The sequence below is a fragment of the Juglans regia genome, chromosome 1, assembly GCF_001411555.2.
Source record: "Juglans regia cultivar Chandler chromosome 1, Walnut 2.0, whole genome shotgun sequence".
In the NCBI taxonomy this organism is placed as follows: domain Eukaryota; kingdom Viridiplantae; phylum Streptophyta; class Magnoliopsida; order Fagales; family Juglandaceae; genus Juglans; species Juglans regia.
In genome coordinates, this window is record NC_049901.1 from 24,024,523 (window position 1) to 24,049,268 (window position 24,746).

Below are 24,746 nucleotides of genomic sequence, written 5' to 3' on the forward strand. Positions count from 1 at the left end.
AAGATATTTTTCATAACTTCCACATATGAATACCCCTGCTGTCCTCAAAATAAGTGCTCTGGTAGCTCTAGCAGTATTTGAGCTAAAAAACATAGAAGTTAAATCTCCAGAAACCAACATGGAATGGCGCCGTTTAGACTCCAAACCAACAACAATAAACCCTCATTCTCTTCCTCGCCTAGCCTCTCTGCCTCACCTCCCAATCTCTACCTCTCTCTCCTCGTCGAACGACTTCCTCGCCTCTCAGTCTCTGCCTCGCCCCCTCACCTCTCTACCTCACCTCTCAGTCTCTGCCTCTCTCTCGTCGTCGAATGACTTTCTCGCCTCACTCTCTTCCTTGCCTCTGTCTCTGCCTCGTTGCTCTGCCTCGCCTACCTCGCCTCTCAGTCTCTGCCTCTCTCTCTTTGCCTCTCTTCTATGTCTCTCGCCTCGCCTCTCTGCCTTCGCAGCCTGCCACGCATAGACTTACAGCCTCACTCTCGTCATCAAACCTCCCCTCACGTCTCTTCGATTCCTCATAGTATAGTTTCTCCATTTTCTTTTTCATTTCATAACTTGTTATTTGAAATTATGGCATGTAAATCAGATGTGTGTTTGATTGATTAGGTGTGTTATGGCATAGATCAGATGTGTGTTAATTGTTTTACAACGATTAATAATTTAATACTGAGGATTTTTGTGATTGAGGGTTGATTTATTGACTAATGATCACATGGATGAGATGTGTGTTATGACATGTAGATCGGGGTTTGTTAATTGTTTTACAACGATTAATATTGAAGATTTTTGTGATTGAGGTTTTTCAACAGATTTTTGGAATCAATTTTTTTATTAATAGATTTTTATGAGAACTAATATTTTAAAAAATTAGAAAATCGTAAATATTAATTTAAGAAGATAATCTATACGTAATTAATTGTAAAAAATATAAAATCAATACTTCTGATTTGATCCCAAATTTTATCTAAATCGGATGGATTGTACTCCTGTCAAAAACCTCTCAACACAGCCAAAATTCAAGTCTTCTAAAAACCGACGCCATTTAGGACAGATTTGGTAATAAAAACAAAACATAAAATTTTTATCACATCTTATCATTATATCTTTTTTAAATTCTCATACAAAATATAATAAATAATTTAATTTTTTCAAATCTCAATACATATTTTTCAAATTCTAAAACAATAATAATATTAAAATATAATATTTTAAATTTTAAAATAAAACATAAAATTTTCATTATAAAACATAATAAAACATAATAAAACATAAAATTTTCATTATAAAACATAATAAAACATAATAAAACATAAAATTTTCACACCTCCCAAACCTGTCCTTAGTTCCCCACCGCCCCGGCGCCCCGCGACGTCAACTAGCCACTCTCTCCAGTCTCCATCTCACTGAGTCTCACACACGTGGGCCGTCGCTTCGCTCTCTCTTTCTTCTCCCACCGTCGTCCGTCACCGTCTCTGCCCCTTGCCCTCGGCCACCACAGTCCCCCCCCGCGCGACCTCACTCACTCTCAATCTAACTGTCAGACCCATCGCTTCTCTCTCTCTTTCTTCTCCCGCCGTGCGGCTGTCACTGCCCCTAGCCGCGGCCGCCACTGTCCCTCGCCGCCGGTTCATTCTTCTCCAGGAGTCACCGGCGTCTTCTAGTATTTTTTTTTTCAAATCTTAGATTTTTTTTTTCCTTAGATCTATTATACTCCAGAGTCCAAGCAAAGTATCATTCGCTGATTTTTTTTTTTTTCCCTGTATTTCCATCCTCTGCATCACTTTCTGCTGAACTTCCCCTTCTGCCCCTGTTTTGTAGCTGCGTCGCCGCTGCCTAAAGTACTCCCCCCAACCGCCGCCCCCAGCTTCCCTTTTGCCGCTGTGGCATTTCCCTTAGGTTTCTTTTCGGATGGTGAAGGATTAAAATTCGAATGACAGTGTGAATTATTTATCTGTAATGGATGTAAAGGCTCTGGCGAAGTCTAAAAGAGCTCATACTCAACACCATAGCAGAAGGCCGCACATCCCTAATACGAATCAGAAACCAAAAGCCTCGTCTGAGGGTACAAACAGTGCTACAAGTGCAAAGAAGCCATTGGGAAAGCAAGTTGGAGAGAAAACCCCTCCTAAGTATCCGGGTGTCTCTAAACTTCCCTCAAATTGGGACCGCTACGAGGAAGAACTTGATCCATCAGCCAGTGATGGAAAAAGTCAACCTTCTGATGTAATTTTGCCAAAGAGTAAAGGAGCAGACTACGGTCACCTGCTTGCGGAGGCTCAGGCTCAGGCCCAGCAAAGTTTATATGTGGATGGCTTTCCTTCTCTAGATGATGTAATGCCTGGTGCGTCATTGATTATCTGGTCTATATTTTCATATCATTTACTGTTTTCATAGTTTTAATGCTCTGGTGATTTGTATTTCATCATTCCAATGATATAGTTTTTGGAAACGGGCACGCCCAATAGTTTTCTTATTGTTGATGAAAAGATTTTGGGGAAATTAAATTCTGCATTTCCGAACTACTACCATCTATGAATTTGCACCATCAATTACCAACTTTTTGCAAATTTGCATCTTAGTTAAGAGCTGACCACGAGAATCAATGAAAAATAAGATAGGTGGCACATCGTCACAGGTAAATTTTAAGCAGAGGTGCGAATTTCCATTTTTTGTTAGGCACAATTGTACCTGCGGGTTTCAATTACCGAATTTTGGTCTTTTAAAGTTTAACTTGACCATCTTGGCAGTTTAGGCTGCAAATTGGTAAAAATGGTGGTCATTTGGGTGAAATGTAGTTTTTCCAAATAATATAGTCTTTTTAAGATATTGTACTTAATATTTGACAACTTGCAAAGAAAAGGAAAGTATATGATGATTCAATTTAATCACCTTTCATGATTTTTCTAATAATTCTTTTAGTATTGCTTGATTGTGATTGTTTTTGTACATCTCCCATTTTGGAAGTGTGGTATAGATCATTACTCATGGCATGTAAAATTTGAATTTACACCATAAGAGATGAACTGATGCACATGGGCATGTCGAAAGCCCATTTCCTTCATGGTCCTTGTATTTGAAACTGACTAATAAATCTGAAAGCATCAATGAAATTCTTCCATTTCTCTCTAGAATTTAAATTGTCCTTCAATGAATTAGTTTGTATATCTCTTCCCAAAATAATGAAATTGAAAAATAAAAGTTGCTGAAATGCCAATCTTCATCTCGAATAGGGAGAACAGTGGGGGAGGGGCCGTGGATACCTCTGTGGCCGCGGAGAATGAGGTTTCTCCCGATTCTCAAGGCATTTCTAGCGTTCCTAGCTTTCCTATTCATCCCGACTCATCCCAGTTGCCCTCCATAGTTTCTGGTGAAGTCGTATTTGACAGATTTGGGAGGGTGCCTACCTAGTTGAATGTTGAGGTGGAATCTGCTAGGGTTTTGTTCACTGCTGAGGATGATGTATTGGGCATCTCGGAGGAGGGGTTTGTTGAAGAGCTTGATTGACAGTTGGTATGCAGGGGGTCTAGGGTCTTAATCAATGTTTTGAATAGCATACCAGAAGTCGTAACGGTCAAGGCACTGGAACGAAATATTTTGGTACCAATACCGTTTCTTGCACCGTTTCGAGATAGCTGATATATGAATAAATTATGTATATAAATATATATAAATTATATTTTAAAATAATAGTCTATATATGAATAAATTATATATAAATACATATATATATAAATTATAAATAGTCTAGTCTCAATTGGAGATAAAAAAATAAGCTTATGGTTTGAAAAAATGAAAAAAAAAAAAACATTGAAGGCCGATATAGGCCGGTACCGGCCTGTATTTGGGCCAGTACGAAACGTATATAGTACCTGTACTGGCCCAGCGGCCGGTGTGCAAATATCGGCCGTACCGGCCGGTATGGTATGAAATTGAAAACCGTGGTCTTAATGGATTGGAAGATGTGGGGGATGAGCCTAGTCCCTTTTGCTCTATGCCTCCAGCGTACTCTTGGGCAGGTGTTCATTCTGATTGGGTGTTACGAAACGTGGACGAAATTCGCGAATGCATAGGGATTTCTTGCGAGGGCTTTGAAGAGCAGCTTAAAGCTCTTCTCATCACCATCAAGGCGGGACAGCCTTTATTGGCTAGATCTTGTTCAAAAAAAGAAAGAGAACTTAAGAGATTGATTTGCTCTATCAATTATGATGCTAGGGAAGGTAGTGCTAGTAGAGGTAGGCTCAAAGACAGGGTGAACAGCAGTGCTTTATAAAGCCGAAGACCCTCTCATGGAATGTACGGGGTTGAATGATTCGTGTAAACGCCTTTGTGTAAGAAATTTGATTCGGGATTGGAAAGTAGATGTCATTTGTTTGCAAGAAACCAAGTTGAAATCCATTGACAGAAACATTATCAGAAGTTTGTGGGGTTGTTCATATGTCAGATGGGCATCTTTATCTTCTCAGGGGGCTTCGGGGGTTATTATTTTGATGTGGGATAAGAGAGTTGTAAATTTGGTGGATGAATTTGTTGGGGAATATCTGGTGGCTTGTTCTTTTATAAATGTTAATGATGGTTTCGGATAGTGAAAGAAAATTTCTTTGGGATGAGATTATTGGCTTGTGCAATTGGTGGGAGGGTGCGTGGTGTATTGTTGGCAATTTTAACATCACTCGATATCCAAGTGAAAGGTTGGGGGATTCTCGTATTGGTCCGGCTATGGTTGATTTTTCTGATTTAATCTTTGAGCTGGGTTTGATTGACTTACCTTTGCAGGGGGCGATTTCACTTGGTCGAATGGGAGGGCATGGTCCAAGTCTTTGGAGGCGCATTTCCTTGACTTATGTAAAAAACGCCTTCCTAGATTAAGTTCCGATCACTTTCTCATCCTTTTGGACTATGGGGGAATTCATGGGGGGCGGAGATATTTTAAATTTGAGAACATGTGGTTAAAAACTTATGGTTTTGTAGATAAGTTAAGAGAGTGGTGGTCCTCTTATTAGTTTTCAAGTACACCTAGTTATGTATTAGTAGGGAAACTAAAAGCATTGAAATTTGATTTGAGGAAATGGAATGAGGAAGTCCTTGGAAACATAGTGAATCAGAAAAAGTCTCTTTCTGAGGAGCTAATTCGCTTTGATGAAAAAGATACTGTTGGGGTTTCATTGGTTGATGAGAAGGAAAGGTATCTTGGTGTTGCTACTGAACTGGAAAAAATTATTTTTTTGATAATTAACTGAACTAGAAAAAATTACTCTCATTGAAGAGATTTCTTGGCGTCAAAAGTCTCGGGCCCTGTGGTTGAATGAAGGGGACAAGTGCATCAAATTATTTCATAGAGTTGCCAGTTCTCATTGGAGTAATAACGCCATTGAGGTGTTTCACTCGAAAGGTAGTGTCATTACTGATCAATTTAAAATTCAGGACCACATTGTTCATTTTTATGAAAAGCTCCTAACGGAGCCTTAGTCCTGGCGTCCTAAGGTTGAAGGGTTGGTGTTTGATTCGATTGATCAGCCTTTTGCACTTTGGTTGGAGAGAATGTTTGAAGAGGAAGTGGTGCTCAATGTGATGAGAGGAATGGACAAAGATAAAGCTCCGGGCACAGATGGATTCTCTCCATGGCATTTTTTTCAGGTATGTTTGGACATTGTGAAGGACGATATCATGAAGGTTTTTCTTGAATTTCATTCATTTATGAAACGAGAAAAGTCTTAATGATATGTTCATTGCACTTATTCCTAAAAAAGTTGGGTCCGTGGAGGTGAAGGATTTTCGTCCCATCAGTCTTATTAGTAGTGTATGCAAAATCATTTCGAAGGTGCTTGCTAACCGTTTGAGTGTGGTTATGGGGAAGATCATCGCAAAATTTCAAAAGGGAAGACAAATTCTGGACTCCATTCTTATTGCAAATGAGTGCTTGGAGAGTAGAACCAGAGGTGGCGTTCCCAGAATCATTTGTAAATTGGATATGGAAAAGGCTTTTGATCACGTCAACTGGGATTTTTTTTGGTTTATACCCTTGGTAGATATGGTTTTGGGGAGATGTGGTGTAATTGGATGAAGCATTGCATATCAATAGTTAGATTTTCATTTCTGGTTAATGGCACACCAACTGGTTTTTTTAATAGCTCCTAGCGATTGAGACAAGGGAATCCACTATGCCCTTTCCTTTTTATTTTAGTCATGGATGTATTGAGCCAAATGTTGAAGGCGGCGACGGATAGGGGATTCATATCAGGCTTCTCGGTGGGCAGTCCTTCGTATGGCAGCTTTAATATTTCTCATCTACTCTTTGCGGATGACACTTTAATCCTTTGTGAGCCAAATTCTGAACAGATCCATTCTCTACAAGCTCTCCTACTATGTTTTGAAGCCGTATCAGTCTTAAAGGTGAACTTATTAAAGTTTGAAATGATTCCTATTGGTATGGTCAATAATAATATAGGGGATTTGGCTGATATTTTGGGCTGCAAAATCTCTAGCTTGCCTTTGAAGTATCTTGGTCTCCTTTTGGGGGCCCCTCACAAAGCCAATGCTATTTGGGATGGGATTATAGAGAAGATTGAATATCGATTGGCTGGTTGGAAAATGATTTATTTGTCCAAAAGTGGTAGGATCACTTTAATCAAGAGCACCTTATCTAATATCCCAACCTATCTTCTATCTCTTTTTCCTTTGCCTGCAAGAGTGGCTAATAGAATGGAAAGGATATTTTGTGCTTTCTTGTGGGGTGGTATGGAGAATGAGCAGAAATTCCATTTGCTTAAGTGGGATAAGATTTGCACTCCTCTTTCATTGGGAGGTTTGGGGATTAGAAAGCTGAAAACTTTCAATAAGGCTCTTTTTGGGAAGTAGTTGTGGAGGTATCATCAAGAAGGGAATGTTCTTTGGAGAATTGTTATTGATGCAAAGTATGGGAGTTCTTGGGGTGGTTGATGCTCCAACGAAGTAAGAGGGGCATATGGTGTGGGAGTGTGGAAATTCATTCGCAATGGATGGGGGGAATTCGTCAAAAATTTCAGATTTGAAGTGGGTAGAGGAAACCGGATCAGTTTTTGGCATGACTTGTTGTGATACCCCATATGATAAGAATAAGGGTAGGTGGTGTATGAGATTCCACATTGTTTGAGAATGAGAAATTTTTGCTCTTTATAAGGTTTTAATGGGGCTCCAATTGTATCATTGACTAGTCTTTTTGGAGTATAGGTCATGTGGTTTGAGTCTTTCATTGGAGCGTTGCAAATAGTATCAGAGCCTATCCCAACAAAAAATGTGGGACTTGAGCTGTGCGACCTACAACGGATAGGCCCGATGAGGATGTCGAGAATTTAAGGGGGTAGATTATGATATCTCGTATGATAAGGATAAGGGTAGGTGGTGTATGAGATCCCATATTGTTTGGAAATGAGTAGTTCTTGCTCTTTATAAGGTTCTAATGAGGCTCTAATTGTATCATTGACTAGTTTTTTTGGAGTATAGACCATGTGGTTTGGGCCTTCCATTAGAGCATTACACTTGTGGTGTGGTGAGGCCTTGAAGAATATTTTCCCCTCTCTCTTCAGAATTGCTTCGAATAAAGGTGCTTCCGTGGCTTGATTACTTGGATAGTACTGCTGGTTTTATTCAGTGATCGGTATGTTTTATTAGAGATATCCAAGATTGGGAAGTGGGGGACATTTCTGATTTTTACAAGTTGCTTTATGCTTTATACATAAACTCTAGAGGGGAGGATAGATTACTTTGGAATCAGTTTGGTAATAAGAAATTCTCGGTTAGATCTTTATACAAGGTCTTGGTATCACATTCTCCTACTGACTTTTTTCCTTCGAAAAATATTTGGAGATGCAAGGTGCTCTTAAGGTGGCTTTCTTCGGGTGGTTGGCTTCTCATGGGAAAATTCTTACCATTGACAAGTTAAGAAAGCGTGGTATCATTGCAATGGATTGGTGCTTTATGTGTAAAAGATGTGGTGGATCGTCTTCTTCTTCATTGTGATGCGTCAAAGGTTTTGTGGGACGAGATCTTTGCAAAGGCTCCCGCTGGGAATTGCTTGGGTGATGCCTAAGAGGGTGGTGAACCTCTTAGCTTGTTGGAGAGGGATTCTAGGAAATCATCAAATAGCAACCGTTTGGAAGATGGTACCTCTTTGTCTTATGTAGTGCATTTGGAATGAGAGGAATGGGCACTGTTTTGAGAATAGAGAACGATCAGTGGAAGGGATTAGAGCTTTCTTTTTTCATACTTAGTTGCTTTGGGCTTCAGTTATTGTATTGGATGGGAATAGTCTTAATCACTTTTGTACTATTTTGCAGGGTTAGCTTGTAATTAGGTGTTTCTCTCTTGTACACTTCTTGTATATTTGGGCTATGCCTAATTACGTTTTTTAATAAATTTCTTACTTATAAAAAAAAAAAAAGAAGTTGCTGTAACGACTTCTCCACCATTTGTCTGTGGCATTGTTAATTACATATATGCAGTTAAGGCTTCAAATTTAAGGGCATGACAAAAATTATACATGTCTAATTGACAGGAGAGTTCAACCAAGGACTAGGCGCTATGCTGTCAGTTAGGGGAGAGGGCATTCTTTCATGGATTGGAGATAATAATTTTGTTGTAGAGGACGAGACAGTTGCAACTCATGAGGTAGTTTACTGTTTTTTGGCTCTATTATCTATTCGTTGACCAGAGTAAGATTTCAAAAATGGAGGAGAATTTGAGCAGTTAATTCCTGAACAGGAAAAAACTAACATCACATTTTTAGCATCTCTATAGTATTTTTTAATGCTCGAGTATATTGGAGTTTTATGATTTCTATGCTTTGTTCAGTTGCTTTGTAAATGCTACGAGTGGGGTCTAACTATCTCTTGCTTTGAATTTTGACTTGTTATTGTCGCTCTTCTTGATTTGAAACTAACCCAAATTTATTGCCCTTGTCATTGGCTTGTTCATTATTTTTTTTCTTTTACAAGTAGTTCAACTTCATTGAAGGATGGAAAAGACACATCCAGTTACATTGAAGTGTATATGAAAGAGTCAACTATCTAGAAATAGAAAAATACAAGAAAATCATGAAAAGATAGCCCATTAAATATATAGAGGATTTCAAAAGGAAGAGAATATTAATAAAATAAGGTTTTGAGCTCCTCCAACATCTGTTCATGATCCTTCAGATTCTTATCTTTCCTTTCCAAAAGCAACATGACAGACAAGTAGGAACTATGTTCTACATTACTACAATTTGTGAGCTGTCTCTTAACACTCTAAGAATTGAAAAGGTCCACTACCCATGTGAGAATGAGCCAAGCCAAAACCAACCCATCTGAGGAAGTCATTCCACAAAGCCCTTGCCATCTCTCATGAGTGAAGGATGATCAACAGACTCTCCACTCTTACGCGTGCAGCACCAATCAACCTCACTTCTTCAGATTATTTATGGCAACAATCTCTCTTAGAGAAGTTGTCTATGCAAAACCATAGATCTCAATGGGGCCTTAGTCTGCCAAGTACTCTTCTAAGGAAATGGATTGTAATATCCCATCCCTCTAGGGTTAAGAATAATGTTACTTTTTAGAAATTTGGGGGACCCAGAATGCTACTAACTGTTTTCTCAAAGCACTAGGAATAATAGATTCCATAAGAATTTGAGTTTTGCTGTTTTCTTCCCCTGGTCTCTTTCTAACCTGGGCGGTTTGTTTTGCAGGCATCATTTCTCTCCCTTAATTTGCATGCTCTTGCTGCGAAACTTGAAAATATCGACTTATCACAGAGGCTCTTCATTGAAGAAGATCTATTACCGCCAGAACTGGTAGGTTTAATTTCTCATTGTGCTGTTTAAAATCATCTAGTGACCGTCTCTTGGTAAGTTTTGTGATAGATTTTACCAATAAAAAAAGTAATGCTAGAGATTTCAAAAGCCCTGAGGTAAGAACCTACTTGTAAGTGTTGGAGTACACAGCACATTTCCTTACTCGTTTTGGGTTTCTGATATTCTTTGCAGCTAATATAATAATCTTTGCTTCTATTTTTGGATAGCAAATTTTCCTTCTTTTTTTGTCTGAAGAATCAAGCATGCATAAAAGGAGCCTTTCCTTTGTGATATTTGTTCAAGTTTGTGAGCTTCCCAAATAAATAATTCTTGATGGCTTTTTTAAGTACATATTAGTTTCTGTGACTAAAGGAACCTCTTTGGAATGCTTAAGATACATCTTGGCAATGGCTACAAATGGTTGCTTATGCTTTTACGACTGCTGGAGCTATTCTAGGAACATTATGAGAATATCTGGAGGAGCTATGATTTGGTTATGTTTGGAAAAAGATATAGCACTATCTCAATTTTTTTTGCTTCTACTTTCCTAAAAATTTTATTTCTTCCTAGGCTTGAAAAATATTGATTCTAATCAGGTATTTGATTTGGTTCTCTTTAAAATTTTCACGATTGTACTATCAAAAAACAATTTCGCCATAGAATTATCATATTGGTACAGCATATCATGTTTCCCAGATTGGCAAGCATAGGTTGAGTCATAACCAGAAGGTTCTCTATAGGGTGGGCTGTTATGGATCTTAGGTGCCATAGTTTTGGCTAATTGAGCATATGATGTATCATCATGGGATCTGTGGATTAAGCTGATCAATTTCTAGGGAGATTTCGGGTCTGATGTATTTTGGGTTGTTCTTTTATGGGCTTTTTGGGTCATTAGGGGCTTGTTGGGTCATTTTGGGTAAAGTGTTTTCTTGTATACATTCAGTGTACTTGGTTTCTCCTTTTGATATATACAATATTTTTAGTTATCAAAAAAAAAATCTAGGGAGATTTCACCTATAATCTTATCACTTGTTTCTAAGCTTTGATTAGGGTCTTACTTGCTGTAAAGGTCCTATAAATTGAAATGAGAATTATACACTTCTGTTTGGTCAAAAATAAAGGCCCATATAATGTATCAAAGGAAAGCCTAAGCTACATCTGGGTTTATTCTTCAAAACGACTAGTTGATGCAGGAGCATCCAGGCCTAAAAATGCTGAACTGATAGATTCAACGTTAATAGCACTGGACTACCTTGAGAAGGCCGATCAGCGCAAAAAAAAGATGAAGATTCCTCAGTTGGGTGAGGGAACGACATTCCTCAATTGGGCGAGAAACGACGTTTCTTGGTTGGGCTAGAAATGGGAGTCCTCTGTTGGTGAGAAAAGGGATTCCTCTGTTGGTGAGAATAAAGGGAGCAGGGATATTGCACACGTGCTAATATTTTGGCCATAACTTTGGCTATGGGTGTTAGAATTGTGCATATGACCCCAATTCGGAAATCTCTCTTCGATGCGCACGTTGTGGTCACCACGTTACGCCTGGTGGTACCCATTTCGACCCCAGAATAAGTTGTTTTCCCTCCGAATTGTCAAATTTAGTTATTTTTCTATTTTTGGTTATTTTTCTTTTATGCTGATGTTTATTTTGAGGAACGATTTTATTCTGGATTTTCAGCTAGATTTTAGCAAGATACTTATTTTATTCCGTATTTTATTATTTAATCATAATTGTAATTTTGCTTTTTTTCCTTAGCTATTTAAACTTGGCTTGTGGGCTTCAAAAAATTTATTCAGTTTTTACTAAGAGACCCTAATCTCAGAATTTATCTCAAAGTTCTCTCTCTATTTGCGTTTTTCTCAATCTCAATCTTGGCTTGTCGTCAGAATAATCCTTATTTTGATCCAACGTCAGTTGGCATTAGAGCTTTAGTGTTTTTCTTGGGGTTATTTATCATCAGTTTTCATGGCTGGTGGTAGAGGTCGTGGTCGGCGAGGACAAGTTCCAATTGAGGAAGTGCCTCATTACGATCATAACGTATAAGATGTGATGATTGCAGATTTGCCGAGGCAAGTAGTAGAATTATCCCAGCGTATACAGGCGCAAAACTTGGAGGGTTAGACATATGATCAATATACTGACTCTAGTTTCGAGAACCAGTATCACAATCGTGTCCCGTTTCGGGAGTATTGTGGTAGGGTGGAGCGAGGTGGAGACCTAGGCTTTAGAGTTGATCTGCTAGAATTTTCTAATACTCTGCAAGTTGAGGGCTTCATCAATTGGCTGCACAAGGTGGAACATATCTTTGATTACAAAGATGTCCCAGATCGTATGAAGGTGAAATCGGTCACCATCAAGTTGAAAGGCCGAACGTGTGCCTGGTGGGAGCAGTTGAAGCGGTCCTGGAAGCAACAGGGCAAGGCCAAGATTGGCAATTGGGAGAAGATGAATGGTCACTTTTGGCCCTTCGGATATACTCAAACCTTGTTCTAGCGACTTCACGTGTTGAGGCAGGGGGCGAGATTCGTTGATGATTACACCAAGAAGGAATAACATGAAGCCCTAGGCTTTAGAGTTGACTTACCGGAATTGTTTAGTACTTTGCAAGCTGAAAGTTTCAATGATTTGTTGCATGAGGTTGAGTGGAATTACCACTCTTGAGGAAGATGACTTTGAAGAGGAACATTCTTCCATAGAGTGGAACCCTACACCGATTTATGATACCCATCCCGACGAAGATGACGTTGCGGAATAGGTAACTATTTTTTCTGAAAATATAGAAGATTTTGAAAAGGAAGATGGTGGTGAAAGTTTGAAGTTTGAAGATGAAACAACTTTTGAGCTAGTTAAGTATGTTGATTTTCTTGAAATTGAGGAGTTCTTTACAAGTTCTCCAATGAAAAATATTGTTTTTGGATTTGGGATATGGGAAAGAAACTTGATTTTAGAGTATGAGATGCACAATATTCTTTCATTGCGAGCTGGTCAAATCAATGTCAATTTTGCTATGATTATTGGGATGGGGCTACAAAAAAAGAGAAAGATGAGTTTAACTAAACATCCAAAAGACCCAGGCAAGAATTTTTAGAATTTGAGGACGAATTCTCTTCAATCCTGCAAGAATGGTGCAAGCCCAAGTTTATGATGGAAAAAAAAAAAAAAAAAAGGAAATCTAGGTCCATTGTCTAAGTTGGTTGCCCTTTCCCAGTCATTTGAGAACCTCTGACATGTTCAACGTCAAACACCTCAGTCCATGCTTTGTAGATGCTGATGTGAACTTGAGGACGTGTTCTTTCCAACCCGAAGAGACTGATGCAGGAGGATTCGGGCCTGAAAATGTTGAGCTGACAGATTCGACATTAATAGCACTGGACTACCTCGAGAAGGCAGATCAGCGCAAAACCAGCAGGAAAAGATGAAGATTCCTCGGTTGGCGAGAAAAGGGGAGCAACGATATTGCACATGTGCCAGTATCTTGACCATAACTTTGGTTACGGGTGTCAGAATTGTGCATATGACCCCAATTCAGAAAACTCTCTTCAGCGCGCACGTCGTGGCGTCACTAGTCAATATTACATTAGAGTTCCTTGAAATCATTATCTGCCCAGTTTCATCTAATAAGGAACCAATGTGAGATTTGATACTTAATACACATTTATTATACTCATTTCACTTTTATTGTACTTCACCCATAATATCTCGGACTGAGTTAGGAAGGTGGTGAATGGGAATCTCACATTGCTTAAGTGGTAGAAGTTATTATTCTTTACAATGATTCCAATGGGTTCTAATTGTAACATTGACAAGTGCTTATAGAGTATGGGCTTGGCTATGGTTTGGCCTTTCCTTGTGTCATTACAAATGGTATCAAAGGCAATCCCAACCAAAAGTGTGGAACTTGAAATGTGTCCATCGTAGGAACTTGAAATGAGTCCACCTACGATGGAAGATTGTAATACCTTCAGAGTGGATATAGGAAGATGCCAAATTAGAGTGAAATTCTTGTCTTTTATAATAGGGAACTAAAAAATGGATTAAAATAAATTTCAAAAGATCACAAAATAAATATTTCAAAGCGCAAGAAAAATTTAGAAAATATAAAAAATGTTTGTTATAAACAAAACTAAACTAAATATTAAACTAAATTTCTAAAACACATAGATTATAGATAAAAATTATGAAAATTTTTAAAACTATTATTAACACACTTGAAAAGGATAAAAGAAGGTAATGAAAAGATAAGAGTGCATTAAGAAAAAATTTTAAAACAGAATTCTAATAATTGAAATGAAATTTCAATAGAAAACAAAAACTGTGGCGCACAATCAACCCCTAGATCCGTCTAGAGTGGCTGGCAGCCACCCCCAGTCAAACAACTGATGTGGCCGCGGCCTCCTCCGATTCTTCTGGGGGTTACTGTGGCTACTCAGAGATGCCTGGGGGTTACCACAATTGGCATGGCTGTCGGCCACCACAGGCAGATCTGGCAGTGGCTGTACACCACCCCTTTCATTTTTTTTTTATAAATATATATGTAAATATATTTATTTTTTTACTCTACTGTTTTTTAAGATTTATTTTACTGTTTTTAATTTTTATCTGATTTTTATTTTACTGAGTGCCCTAGCCACATGGTGTTCAGTAGGTCAACATGATACCAATTTGAGCTCCTTGAAATCATTATAAAGATCAGTTCCATCTAGTAAGGAATCCGCGTACGATTTGGCACTCAATAGACTTTATTGTACTTCACCCGCCCAATGGGGGACTTAGTGGCCGTGCTACAGAGCTGATACTTAAATTGTTCATTACATGCAGTTTAAAGGAGACGAGTTGGATTTGGGTTGCCTTGGTCATTGTGTCACAGTCCACAACCGGATTACATGGGCCATGGGCCTTGGGCCAATTTACTTTCATTTACAACTTCCTTTACTTTAATGCTTCCTGTTATTTGGACTACAATAAAGTTAGTGGGCCTTGGGCCTTAGTTTTATTTTATTGTATGCCTTTAGTTGTGTTAGCCTGGGCCCATGTAGGGATCATTTTCTTTATGTAAGAGTCAAGGGCTCTAGGGTTCATCTATCCAAAATCATTAATGAAATTGTTTTCTTATTCTCTTTTATCTTTCTCTTGGAGGTTAGGTCAACCTCGAATTTGACCATTTTCTCTCACACTTTCTAGTTATCCAAACACAATCTATCAGGTGTGTTACAAGTGGTATCAGAGCCAGGTGTGTTACAGTCTTTCCTTGGCATCGGCTTTACCAATGAGAATGGAAAACATCATCTCATCCTTACTAATTATCAAAGAGTTGATGGAAGATAATCTTCAACGCTTCGATGTTGTTCAACAACATCTAAAGGATTTGCGGGAGAGTCGCAACAAAATGCACCAAGTATTTCAACAGTCCTTTGACGATTTTGCTAGCAACATTCAGGAAAGTTTCAACCAATTCGAAGATCAAATCTGTGAAATACAAGAGGAAGATGTAGTTGCTATGGAAGAAAAAGATGAAATCAAGCCCCCTCAGCTTTTTGTTCCCAAAAATCTCGAACCATTTCTACCATTCTCTGACCCTTCTCTAAGAATCTCGTGTTCTTCTCTTCATCTCAGAAAATATTTTTCCTCTTCTTCCTGCTTGTCGGTCGCCATTAGCAACAGAGACCCATTAATCAAAAGAGGCCTAACCATCATCTGGGAGTTCGATCCCGGTGGCGTCGATCACGGCCTTCAAGACTTCGACGGCTCTCTCTTTTCTTTCTCTTGCGACGACGAGAGGATGAACTCGCTCTCATTTCCATTCCATCCTGAGCGCACGGTGACGCATCAGATCTTTTCCACCATGGCATCGACGACGGCAATCTATTCCACCACTCAGCCCGTTGTCATGCTTCTGATGCTCCGAGATTCAATGGCATCGACGATGGCAATCTGTCTCCCATTTTCTCCACGCCAGCCGATATGCACCATTTCCCTCTCCTTGATCAGTCTCACAACTCAGAAAAAGAAATCCCTCTACTACCATATATCTAACCCATACGACATTTTGGCGGCAAAGAAGGCCCTGAACCAGTCATCACCACCTGGATTAGAAGATGAAAAGCTCGTACAGTGCAAAATTTCATGGTCGCATCTCTGGGGACATTTCAGCTTGTGCTATAATGGTCAAAAGCTAGTCACAAACTGACTTTATCAGAAATTACGGCATCAAGGATGGTGATCAGCTTAAAATTGTTCGGCATATTGCAATCGGCTACAACCTGCGAAAGAGGCGAGCAAAGAAACGGGTTGCATGGGAAGTGAGAGGTAAGAAGTCTTTCGCTCCTTTTGTGCTTGATATATTGCTGCTGAGAGGTATTGTAAGCTATGGTGGAGGGGAAAGATTCATGGGTTTGCAAGTTTTAGGAGATAAGAAAATTGCCCATCAACTGCTTGTTGTTTTTCCAACCGTACCCATCAATATGGAAGAAGCTGGAAGTGTTTTGCACAGTCTTAGGCGCTGCAGTGAACAACCTAAGAACGATGGAGATGGTTTTGTAGTACTTGAATTCGGTTTGGAGGCAGAGCATCTGAAAGTGCTATAGAGTGCACAACATTATACTGAGGCAGCGATGGATGAGGTAACCATCCTGAAACAGATAGCTGAGGGCGACTCGGATGATAAAAAATGTGTAGTGAAGCTTTTGGATAATTTCAAGCATTCGGGTCCTAATTGGCAGCATGTTTGTATGGTTTTTGAGTACTTGGGTGATAATCTTTTTACTCTTAGCAAGTATACTAATTATCGGGGATGCCCATTCATAGGGTGAAGGATATCTGTTTTCATATTTTACTGGGGTTGGATTACCTGCACAAACAACTTTCTATCATATACACTGATTTGAAACCAGAAAACATATTGCTAATGGCAATGATAGACCCTGCTAAGGATCCGAGGAAGTCTGTTGCTCCTCTAATTCTTCCGAATAGCAAGGATAAGGCCGCAGTGGAGTATGGCAGAGAAGATGAAGATGAGGTGTATATTCGGCCACTCTTCAAGGTCAAAACAAAGGTTGTTGAGAAAAACCTCAATCTTGTTTGGAATCAGACATTTCAGTTGAGTGCCGAAGATAAGGAGAAACATATTCCAAGCTTCAAGAAGCAGCAGCAAGATGCATCACGTCGAGAAGCAGCTGCTACAAAGAGAATGCAAGAGCTCATGCGCCAATTTGGCACAATATTGCGCCAGATTATGCAACACAAGTGGGCATGGCCTTTTATGGAACCTGTAGATGTAGAAGGTCTTAAGCTGCATGACTACTATGAGGTAATTAACAAGCCCATGGATTTCAATACAATTAAAAATCAAATGGAGGCCAAGGATGGTACCGGATATAAGAATGTTCGGGAAATATGGGCTGATGTGAGGTTGGTTTTCAAAAATGCCATGAAATATAATGATGAGAGAAGTGATGTTCATGTTATGGCCAAAACTTTGCTGAAAAATTTTGAGAAGTGGCTGCAACTCCTTCCTAAAGTTACTGAAGAGGAAAAAAGACGAGAAGAGGAGGAAGCAGAGGCACAGTTTAATATGCAGCTTGCTCAGGAGGCTGCTCATGCCAAAATGGCGAGAGATTTGAGTAATGAGCTGTATGAGCTTGATAAGCATTTAGAAGATCTCCAGAAAGTGGTTGTTCAAAAGTGCAAAAAAATTACTACCGAAGAGAAGAGGCTCCTAGAGGAAAGAAAGAAACTGAGACAAGCGTGGTGGGACCCAGGTGTTGGGACAAGTGTGGGCAAGGATATCGCACCTTGTGGACAAGGTGCTTCTATGGGGGATGGTTTGTCACAGTCCACAACCGGATTACATGGGCCATGGGCCTTGGGCCTTGGGCCAATTTACTTTCATTTACAACTTCCTTTACTTTAATGCTTCCTGTTATTTGGACTACAATAAAGTTAGTGGGCCTTGGGCCTTAGTTTTATTTTATTGTATGCCTTTAGTTGTGTTAGCCTGGGCCCATGTAGGGATCATTTTCTTTATGTAAGAGTCAAGGGCTCTAGGGTTCATCTATCCAAAATCATTAATGAAATTATTTTCTTATTCTCTTTTATCTTTCTCTTGGAGGTTAGGTCAACCTCGAATTTGACCATTTTCTCTCACACTTTCTAGTTATCCAAACACAATCTATCAGGTGTGTTACACATTGTGCTGGCCAAATTAGCAAGTATTGAATTCACAAAGGCTTTTTGGGCACAATTTATGGGGACCATGAATAATAGTCTCGTATTGGTTATATAAGTCTATTGGATCAAATTACTTTCTTTGCGATATGAAATACTTTCTTTGATGTTTTTTTTTTATCTGTTGGGCAACTTTTTTGGTATGGTCTCATATTCTTCTACTTTTTTCCCTATTCCAAAATGATGTCAGTGTTCATTAAGGGCCCTTTTGATAGTTGCAAGATCTTCAGACTGAACATTAATAAAATAAAACAGAGAGAATAATTATCAGAGGGAAAGAATCTTGTTTGTTTCAACTATTGTTTGGGGCAACCCTTCAGGAGTAATAATGGCAGAATTAGTCTGAAGCCTTATTACTCCTGAAGCCAACATAGTTCCAACTTATGTCTCAAGTTCCAAGCCACCATGAAAAGACCATTTAACATTTATGTTTTGTAGTAAAATTTTGCGAGTGAACAAATCAAGAAAGTTCGATTTGTTGTATGGGGCATATCAAGCCCACTTAAAAATGATATTAATTAACTTTAAACTTGGGCATCTTCTGCTACATCTGACATGATTTATATATCAGTGCTCAGTGGGAGTAAAGACTAGCAGCTCTCAGGAATCTAACCAGATAGAGACATGCTATACTGAACCAGCAACGGCAATATCTGAAGAAGTTTTGGATAAGGTAAAGATTGCAGGTCAAAATACTCAGCATACATTGTCCACCACCTCTGGAAGCAGCAAGGCGGATCAAAGGTTGTCTAGCCAAGGGTTAGTTTCAGTGAATGTCATAAATGCTAGTCAAAATAAAAAACCACAGTCAACAGAACAATTCGATGCGAACTCTGTTTGGGAACCACAAACAAAACTCTCGTCATTTGAGGCAGCAGCGGCAGAAGAGGAATTGGATATGCTTCTAGATTCTTTTAGTGAGACCAAGAAGATCTTCAATCCCTCTGGCTTCAGGTCCAATGATTCCTCACCTATTTTACAACAAGAAGGTTCAATGGCTCCATCCCCACTTTCAAAACCTGGCCGAGATTCATCTAAACCTTCACCATTTATTGCTACTCTAGATGATTCTCTTGATGACTTGCTTGAGGAGACATCCAATGTGATGAGCCAAAATGTCTTACCTCAGTTGCTGGAAGGGAAAGCCGATCTAGATGCTGTCCAATCTTCTTCCTCTCATTCTGGAACCAAGTCCAAAGTGTTAGATGAATTTGATTCGTGGTTAGATACAATTTGATTGTTTGTACGCTAAAAATTCTAACTCCTACTAAATTTCGGTACGATGTTAGTTCTGCCGCCCTTTACAATTAAAACGCTTTGCAGGGTCAATTACACAGGTTCAATATGATGAGAAACAGTTCTTTACCTACATATTTGATTGCACTTTTATGATGGTTCTGGATGCTTGGTGATTTGATTAGGATTAATGCTGGTTGTAAAATTTGTTCTTCCGTTATAAAAAAAAATCATGCATGCAAGCTGCTTTTTTGTAAATCATCAGAACATGAAAGTAAACGCAGGACAGCAGATCATACTGATCAAAGCAGAAGCATTGTTCATCGCACATTTATAAACAGCCCACTGCTATATATGTCCCTTAACCTTTCGACCTTCCAGCTACCAAATGACATAATCAATCAATTATCTATTTATCTTTATGATTTGTTAGATATTCAGATTCTATCGCTTGGAATTCTTCTGAAGTTTAGAGAAGACCATAATCACGACCATATTCTATCGCTTGGAATTCTTCCAAATGACGTAACAATGCTAACTCATGCAAAGTTCCTTTGATATAGATCAAAATATTCGGCCTACAGCTCAGAAGTTGCTGGCGGGTGAGATGGGATTTCCACTCTTTTTCATTAACCCTCGAAGAAAAACTTAATAAACTAAAAGGATTAGGTGGCCAGGTATGATATACGTTTCCCCCATTTTGATGCAAAGAAGAATCTTTTGACCAACAAAAGAATGAATTCATAGGTAACAACAACTGGAAACAGCCATGCATTTCCAATTAAATGGGGAAATCAAAAACAATAGAAGCTCTTGAAAACTAAAGAAAACAAGAAGAAGAAAAAAGGACAGCATTACGTTCCCATTCTAGAACAGAAAAAAAAAAAAAATACTGCATTTCAGTTAGTACATCTTCAAAAGGAGGAAACGAAACAAAACAAAAACTGAAAACCTGTGAGTAAAAAAAAAAAAAAAATGAAAATGAAACTAATTAATTAGATTTAAAAGACGGAATGAATAATTCAAAGCCACAAGGCCCCGGCATCTTTCAATATAGGAATCAAGTCTCCAGAAATATGAGTAGCCATAACTCGATCCAATCCTCCGAACAAACTCCCACCAATAAAAACAGCCGGAAACTGCACCTTCCCATCTTTCCCGTTGCGGATCAACTCCAATTCCTTAATAACAGCACCCTCATCCTTCTCATCAACCTCATAAAGAGCAGGGTTCACACCGAGGCCCAAAAGCAAGCGCCTGACGACATGTCCCATGCAGCAGCCACGCCTAGCAAAGACTATGACAGCACTCTCCGATACCATGCTGAGCATATCCTCCGTTGGCTTTAGAACGGCTTTCGGCGAGACTAGGGACTGATTGGTGTCGTTGAGTAGGGTAAAGGATTGTTGGGTGTGACCGGTGTTTGTGTGGAGTGGCAGTGGCCATGACTTGTAAGGGATTGCTTGCTGCATATCGAGATCGAGAGAGAGAGAGAGAGAGAGAGAGAGAGATTTGTGATATTGGTAATGGAGATGGAGGTCGACAATGGAGGTTGTGGGAGGAGTGATAAATAGTTGGGTGGGGATGGGATGAAGGTGACTCGAAAGTCCTACGTCAACGGCTGTTGGGGATATTGCCTTTCATTACGCGTTTGTAATATGTCATTTAGGTTGTGGCTGACGTTTGTTTGTTGTTCACTCTTTTTTGTTCCATTGCCTACGTCTCGACTCTCGAGGTACAGTCATTGATATTTTTTTTTTTTAAATATTCTAAAAATAAATTAAAAAAATAAAGAAAAAGCATGCACGTTGTGGATCCCGCCATTATATGATGAAAACTTCTCCGTCAAAGCGTAAACGTTATATTGTTTTAAATAAATAAATTAATTAATTAATGTAAAACTCTACTACTACGTCCGCATGAAAATCATGTCCTATATACTACCTACGTACTTTATTTGTAGTTACGTTCTGATTGAGTACTACTGTTGATATGGTAGGCTCTAGCTACCTCCCTTCTATTTTTTCTATAATTTATATATCCACGTGTTTTTTCACTGATTTTTTTTTTATATATATTTTGTATATTTTTTTTAATGAAAGTAATGTAAGATGAGAAACCTATATGTACAGTTATCATTATTCTTTCTATCGTGAGAAAAAATATAAACATAATTATTTTATAATTTTTATACAGTTTATTAATAAAATTAAATAATACTATATACAAATATAGGTAATGTAAATATTGCATATTTTTTAAAAAAAATTTAAATTTATTATTAAAAATTAAATTTTTATATAAATTTTATGTTTATTCACTTTAAAAAAAATAGTTGACGACTTCTTCTTACACACTAACTTATAGTAGGAACTGATTCTTACATAGAATTCTTATAGAAAGGTAAATGTTTTTTTTTAATCATTTTTTAAAAATTTTTAAAAATTTTTAAAAAATATAAAAAATTAAAAATTTATTTAATTATTAAGTAAAAAAAATAAAATACAATTCGATAGAAATTTTGAATAAGAAACTTATGTAGGAATAGTATTTTCCATTTATGGCTAATGGCTATCAGTATGGTTTATATTCTTTTATTATGTTCTAGTACTCTACCATTAAAACGAATTGTACGTACGCTGAAGCTACCTATATATATGCTCGTGAAAGCAAATCCCGAGTCCAGAACGCATCAAGGCATTCTCAGGATATCACTCGTCTCATGGTATTTCATTATTATTTATACATAATTTATTATTATACATAAATTATTTTATTATTATTTATATATGATCTAAAATATTTTTAATATCTAAACAGAACTTTAATTAATCTTTCCTTAATTTCGATGTGTTTAACGTACTGATCAAATGGTGGTTTTTTTTCCTATCTAAACTGATCAGTCCGAAAGGAATAAAAAAAAAAAAAAAAACGCACTTAGGAAATTATATTTGACCTACCAACTTTATGTGGTAATTAATGCCATACTATATATAATATACTAAAGTTGAAATAAATAAACTCTAAAAAACTTAAACAAAATCTGAAGATCAGTCCTTTTTAGGAAGGAGCTATCGTGGCCATGGTGCTACCCCAATTTGTTGGGTAATTTAAATTATTTTTTATTTTTATTTTTAAATACTAAAGTTAAATTAAAGAAATATATAGTCGTTTGAATTCAAATAGTAGAATAAAAATTAAATTATTTATTATATTTTATGTAATAAGATAAAATAAGTTGAAATGAATTTTAAATGCAAACGAGACCGTGATCATATTTTTTGTTAATTTATTCAGAAAAAAAAAAATAAAGATAAAAACCAACATAGATTTTTACATTGTTGGTGTTTTTATTTTTTTACGCATAGTTCAATCTTTTAATTCTTTTAGTTAGAAATTAAGGTATTATCAATTGATTCAAAAATTTTGGCTTTATTTGATTGGTGTTGTCACGTAGGAATTACAATATAAACAATAATATTAAAATATAGTTTTAGCGCTCAACTTAAAAAAATAAAATTTTTTATTTAAATATCAAATTTATTTACTAAAGAATGCCTGGACTTGCAAGTTGCAACTGCAAATTATATTTTCTCGAATATAAAGGACGGGGATTCGGCAGAAAGTGGGCGGACGGTGCGGAAATACCACGTTAGCTAAAAGATGGTGGGGGGCGACGTTAATATCACTCGTGGTTCTGTGGTTCATTATACGTGTAGTGTGATGTCACTGCCGGGCCCCTCCACGTGGCCGTATAACCCCGCCTCACCTCATCACGTAAACCTGACCTATTTATTTATGAATATTTTATTCTTGTTGGGATCCACCGCGTGGCGCAGAGCCAACACGACATTCCCGTCTGTTGACGACATCTTGGCGTCATCACAGTGGTAACGCACCGAACGTCGTCACCCGGGTTCTTTCTAATTGTCAGTCACGTGTTTCTAGTCTCGTTTGCAATTTTATCCTATGCTTTGCGACGCAGAACTTCATCTTCCGTACGGTCACAGTGCATCACGTACGAGTACGACACGTATAGTGTCATCTGATTGATCTTCCGATTGATCTTCCATTACCGGGAATAGTTTGTTTTTACAAATTCTTTTGAATTTATTTCATCTAATTTAATTATTATAATTTATTTAAATTTTTATATAAAATAAAATTTCTAATTTAATTTTTTTAAATTTTAAAATAAAAATAATATTAGAAATATAAATTTTAATAATATTTTATTTTATTTTTAATTTTAATTGAACTCTTCTTATCTACAAAAGTTTACTAGATTTAGCGGTCAAGCCTAGTTGCAAGATCGATTTTCTGCCTTCCTTTTGGATAGGAGCCTCGTACTCTTGCAATGATTTACAATCCACAATATGAGAGTAAAATAACAATTGCTTCGAAACAATCCTATCTTGGCATCAAGCCATTTAGAATTCATGGGACAGGCTTGAAGAAGCCATTCCCCACAATATACTTTATTTATAAAATAAAAAAAAAAAATCTTGCTCTGTAATTACTGAGTCAAGAGTGATTGTTAGGGTCTCGTATATATCCCACTATTTGTAACTTGTGATGATAATATTATTATTGTGTAAATTCGCACAACAGATTAGAATAATAAAAAAGAGTCATCCCGGCCTCTAGAGGTGATTTGGGCCACGATAATGAATTTAAGGAAACCATGATAATAGTTTAGGCGTCAATACGATACTCGAACGTACATCCATGTGAATAAATACAAATAATTATACAAAATGTAAATAAAGAGAGGCACACATTGATTTGCGTGGTTCGACATAAAAATCTACGTTCACGGATGATTTGGAGATGAAATCTACTATGATGGAGAATTTTACAATCTCTCATAACGTCATATATCTCTCAATACAATGGAAATAATTAAAATTTTGGAGGCTAAAGAAGATGTCATCCTTTTGAGGAGAGGATATTTTTTAAGTCATTGTGCGTAGTGGAGACTTTGCCAAATCTAAGGAGATTCCCTCTTGTTATAGATATCTTTTTCCTTTCTTAAAGTGATCGAGTCATACTTGTCTTATGAAGTTATTTTCTTGTACGTGTTTGTAAATATATTACCATTGTTACTGTGTAAAATTTTAATATTGTTTATGATTTTCCCATCCAACTACCTCTATTTTAATATTAAATTTTAATTTTAATATAAAATATTAAATACAAGTGTATTTACAAAATATTATTATTTTTAAATATTATTAAAATATATAATATTATATTACTATTTTGACTTTAAGATAGTTAGTTCAATGTGGATTAATCTCTCCAAAAGTTTTGGTTATAGCCAAAACTTCAAATTTTAGTCAAAATTTAGACTTGAAAATGACTAGGTTATTGTCAATGCTCTTAAGTGAATATATAGTAGATGGTCAAGTCATGTTTGTTTAACTTTTATTTAAACACGAGTCGAACGGGAGCTTTTCATTATGTTTATGAAGAGCTTATTTA

The 24,746-nt window shown here is 37.4% G+C and overlaps 3 protein-coding genes across 4 annotated transcripts; 2 read left to right on the top strand and 1 right to left on the bottom strand.

Annotated features, from left to right (window-relative positions):
- Window positions 1-1,313: 1,313 nt before the first annotated feature.
- LOC108996725 lies at window positions 1,314-20,238 on the top strand. 2 transcript variants are annotated; one of them, XM_018972738.2, is made up of 5 exons: window positions 1,333-1,660; window positions 1,819-2,341; window positions 8,531-8,643; window positions 9,701-9,805; window positions 18,598-20,238. In XM_018972738.2, exons 2-5 carry the CDS (start codon window positions 1,957-1,959, stop codon window positions 19,261-19,263), a joined length of 1,269 nt encoding a protein of 422 aa, XP_018828283.1. In that variant the 5' UTR covers window positions 1,333-1,660; window positions 1,819-1,956; the 3' UTR covers window positions 19,264-20,238. The 2 variants fall into 2 exon arrangements, with proteins under 2 accessions (XP_018828284.1, XP_018828283.1); XM_018972739.2 differs by having other exon boundaries at window positions 1,314-2,341.
- On the top strand, window positions 16,000-18,044 carry LOC109003607 (transcription factor GTE6-like). Its single transcript, XM_018981817.2, has one exon. It carries the CDS (start codon window positions 16,594-16,596, stop codon window positions 17,710-17,712), a length of 1,119 nt encoding a protein of 372 aa, XP_018837362.2. The 5' UTR covers window positions 16,000-16,593; the 3' UTR covers window positions 17,713-18,044.
- Window positions 20,011-20,876, bottom strand: LOC108996726 (glutaredoxin-C9-like). Its single transcript, XM_018972740.2, has one exon. It carries the CDS (start codon window positions 20,732-20,734, stop codon window positions 20,285-20,287), a length of 450 nt encoding a protein of 149 aa, XP_018828285.1. The 5' UTR covers window positions 20,735-20,876; the 3' UTR covers window positions 20,011-20,284.
- Window positions 20,877-24,746: the final 3,870 nt, after the last annotated feature.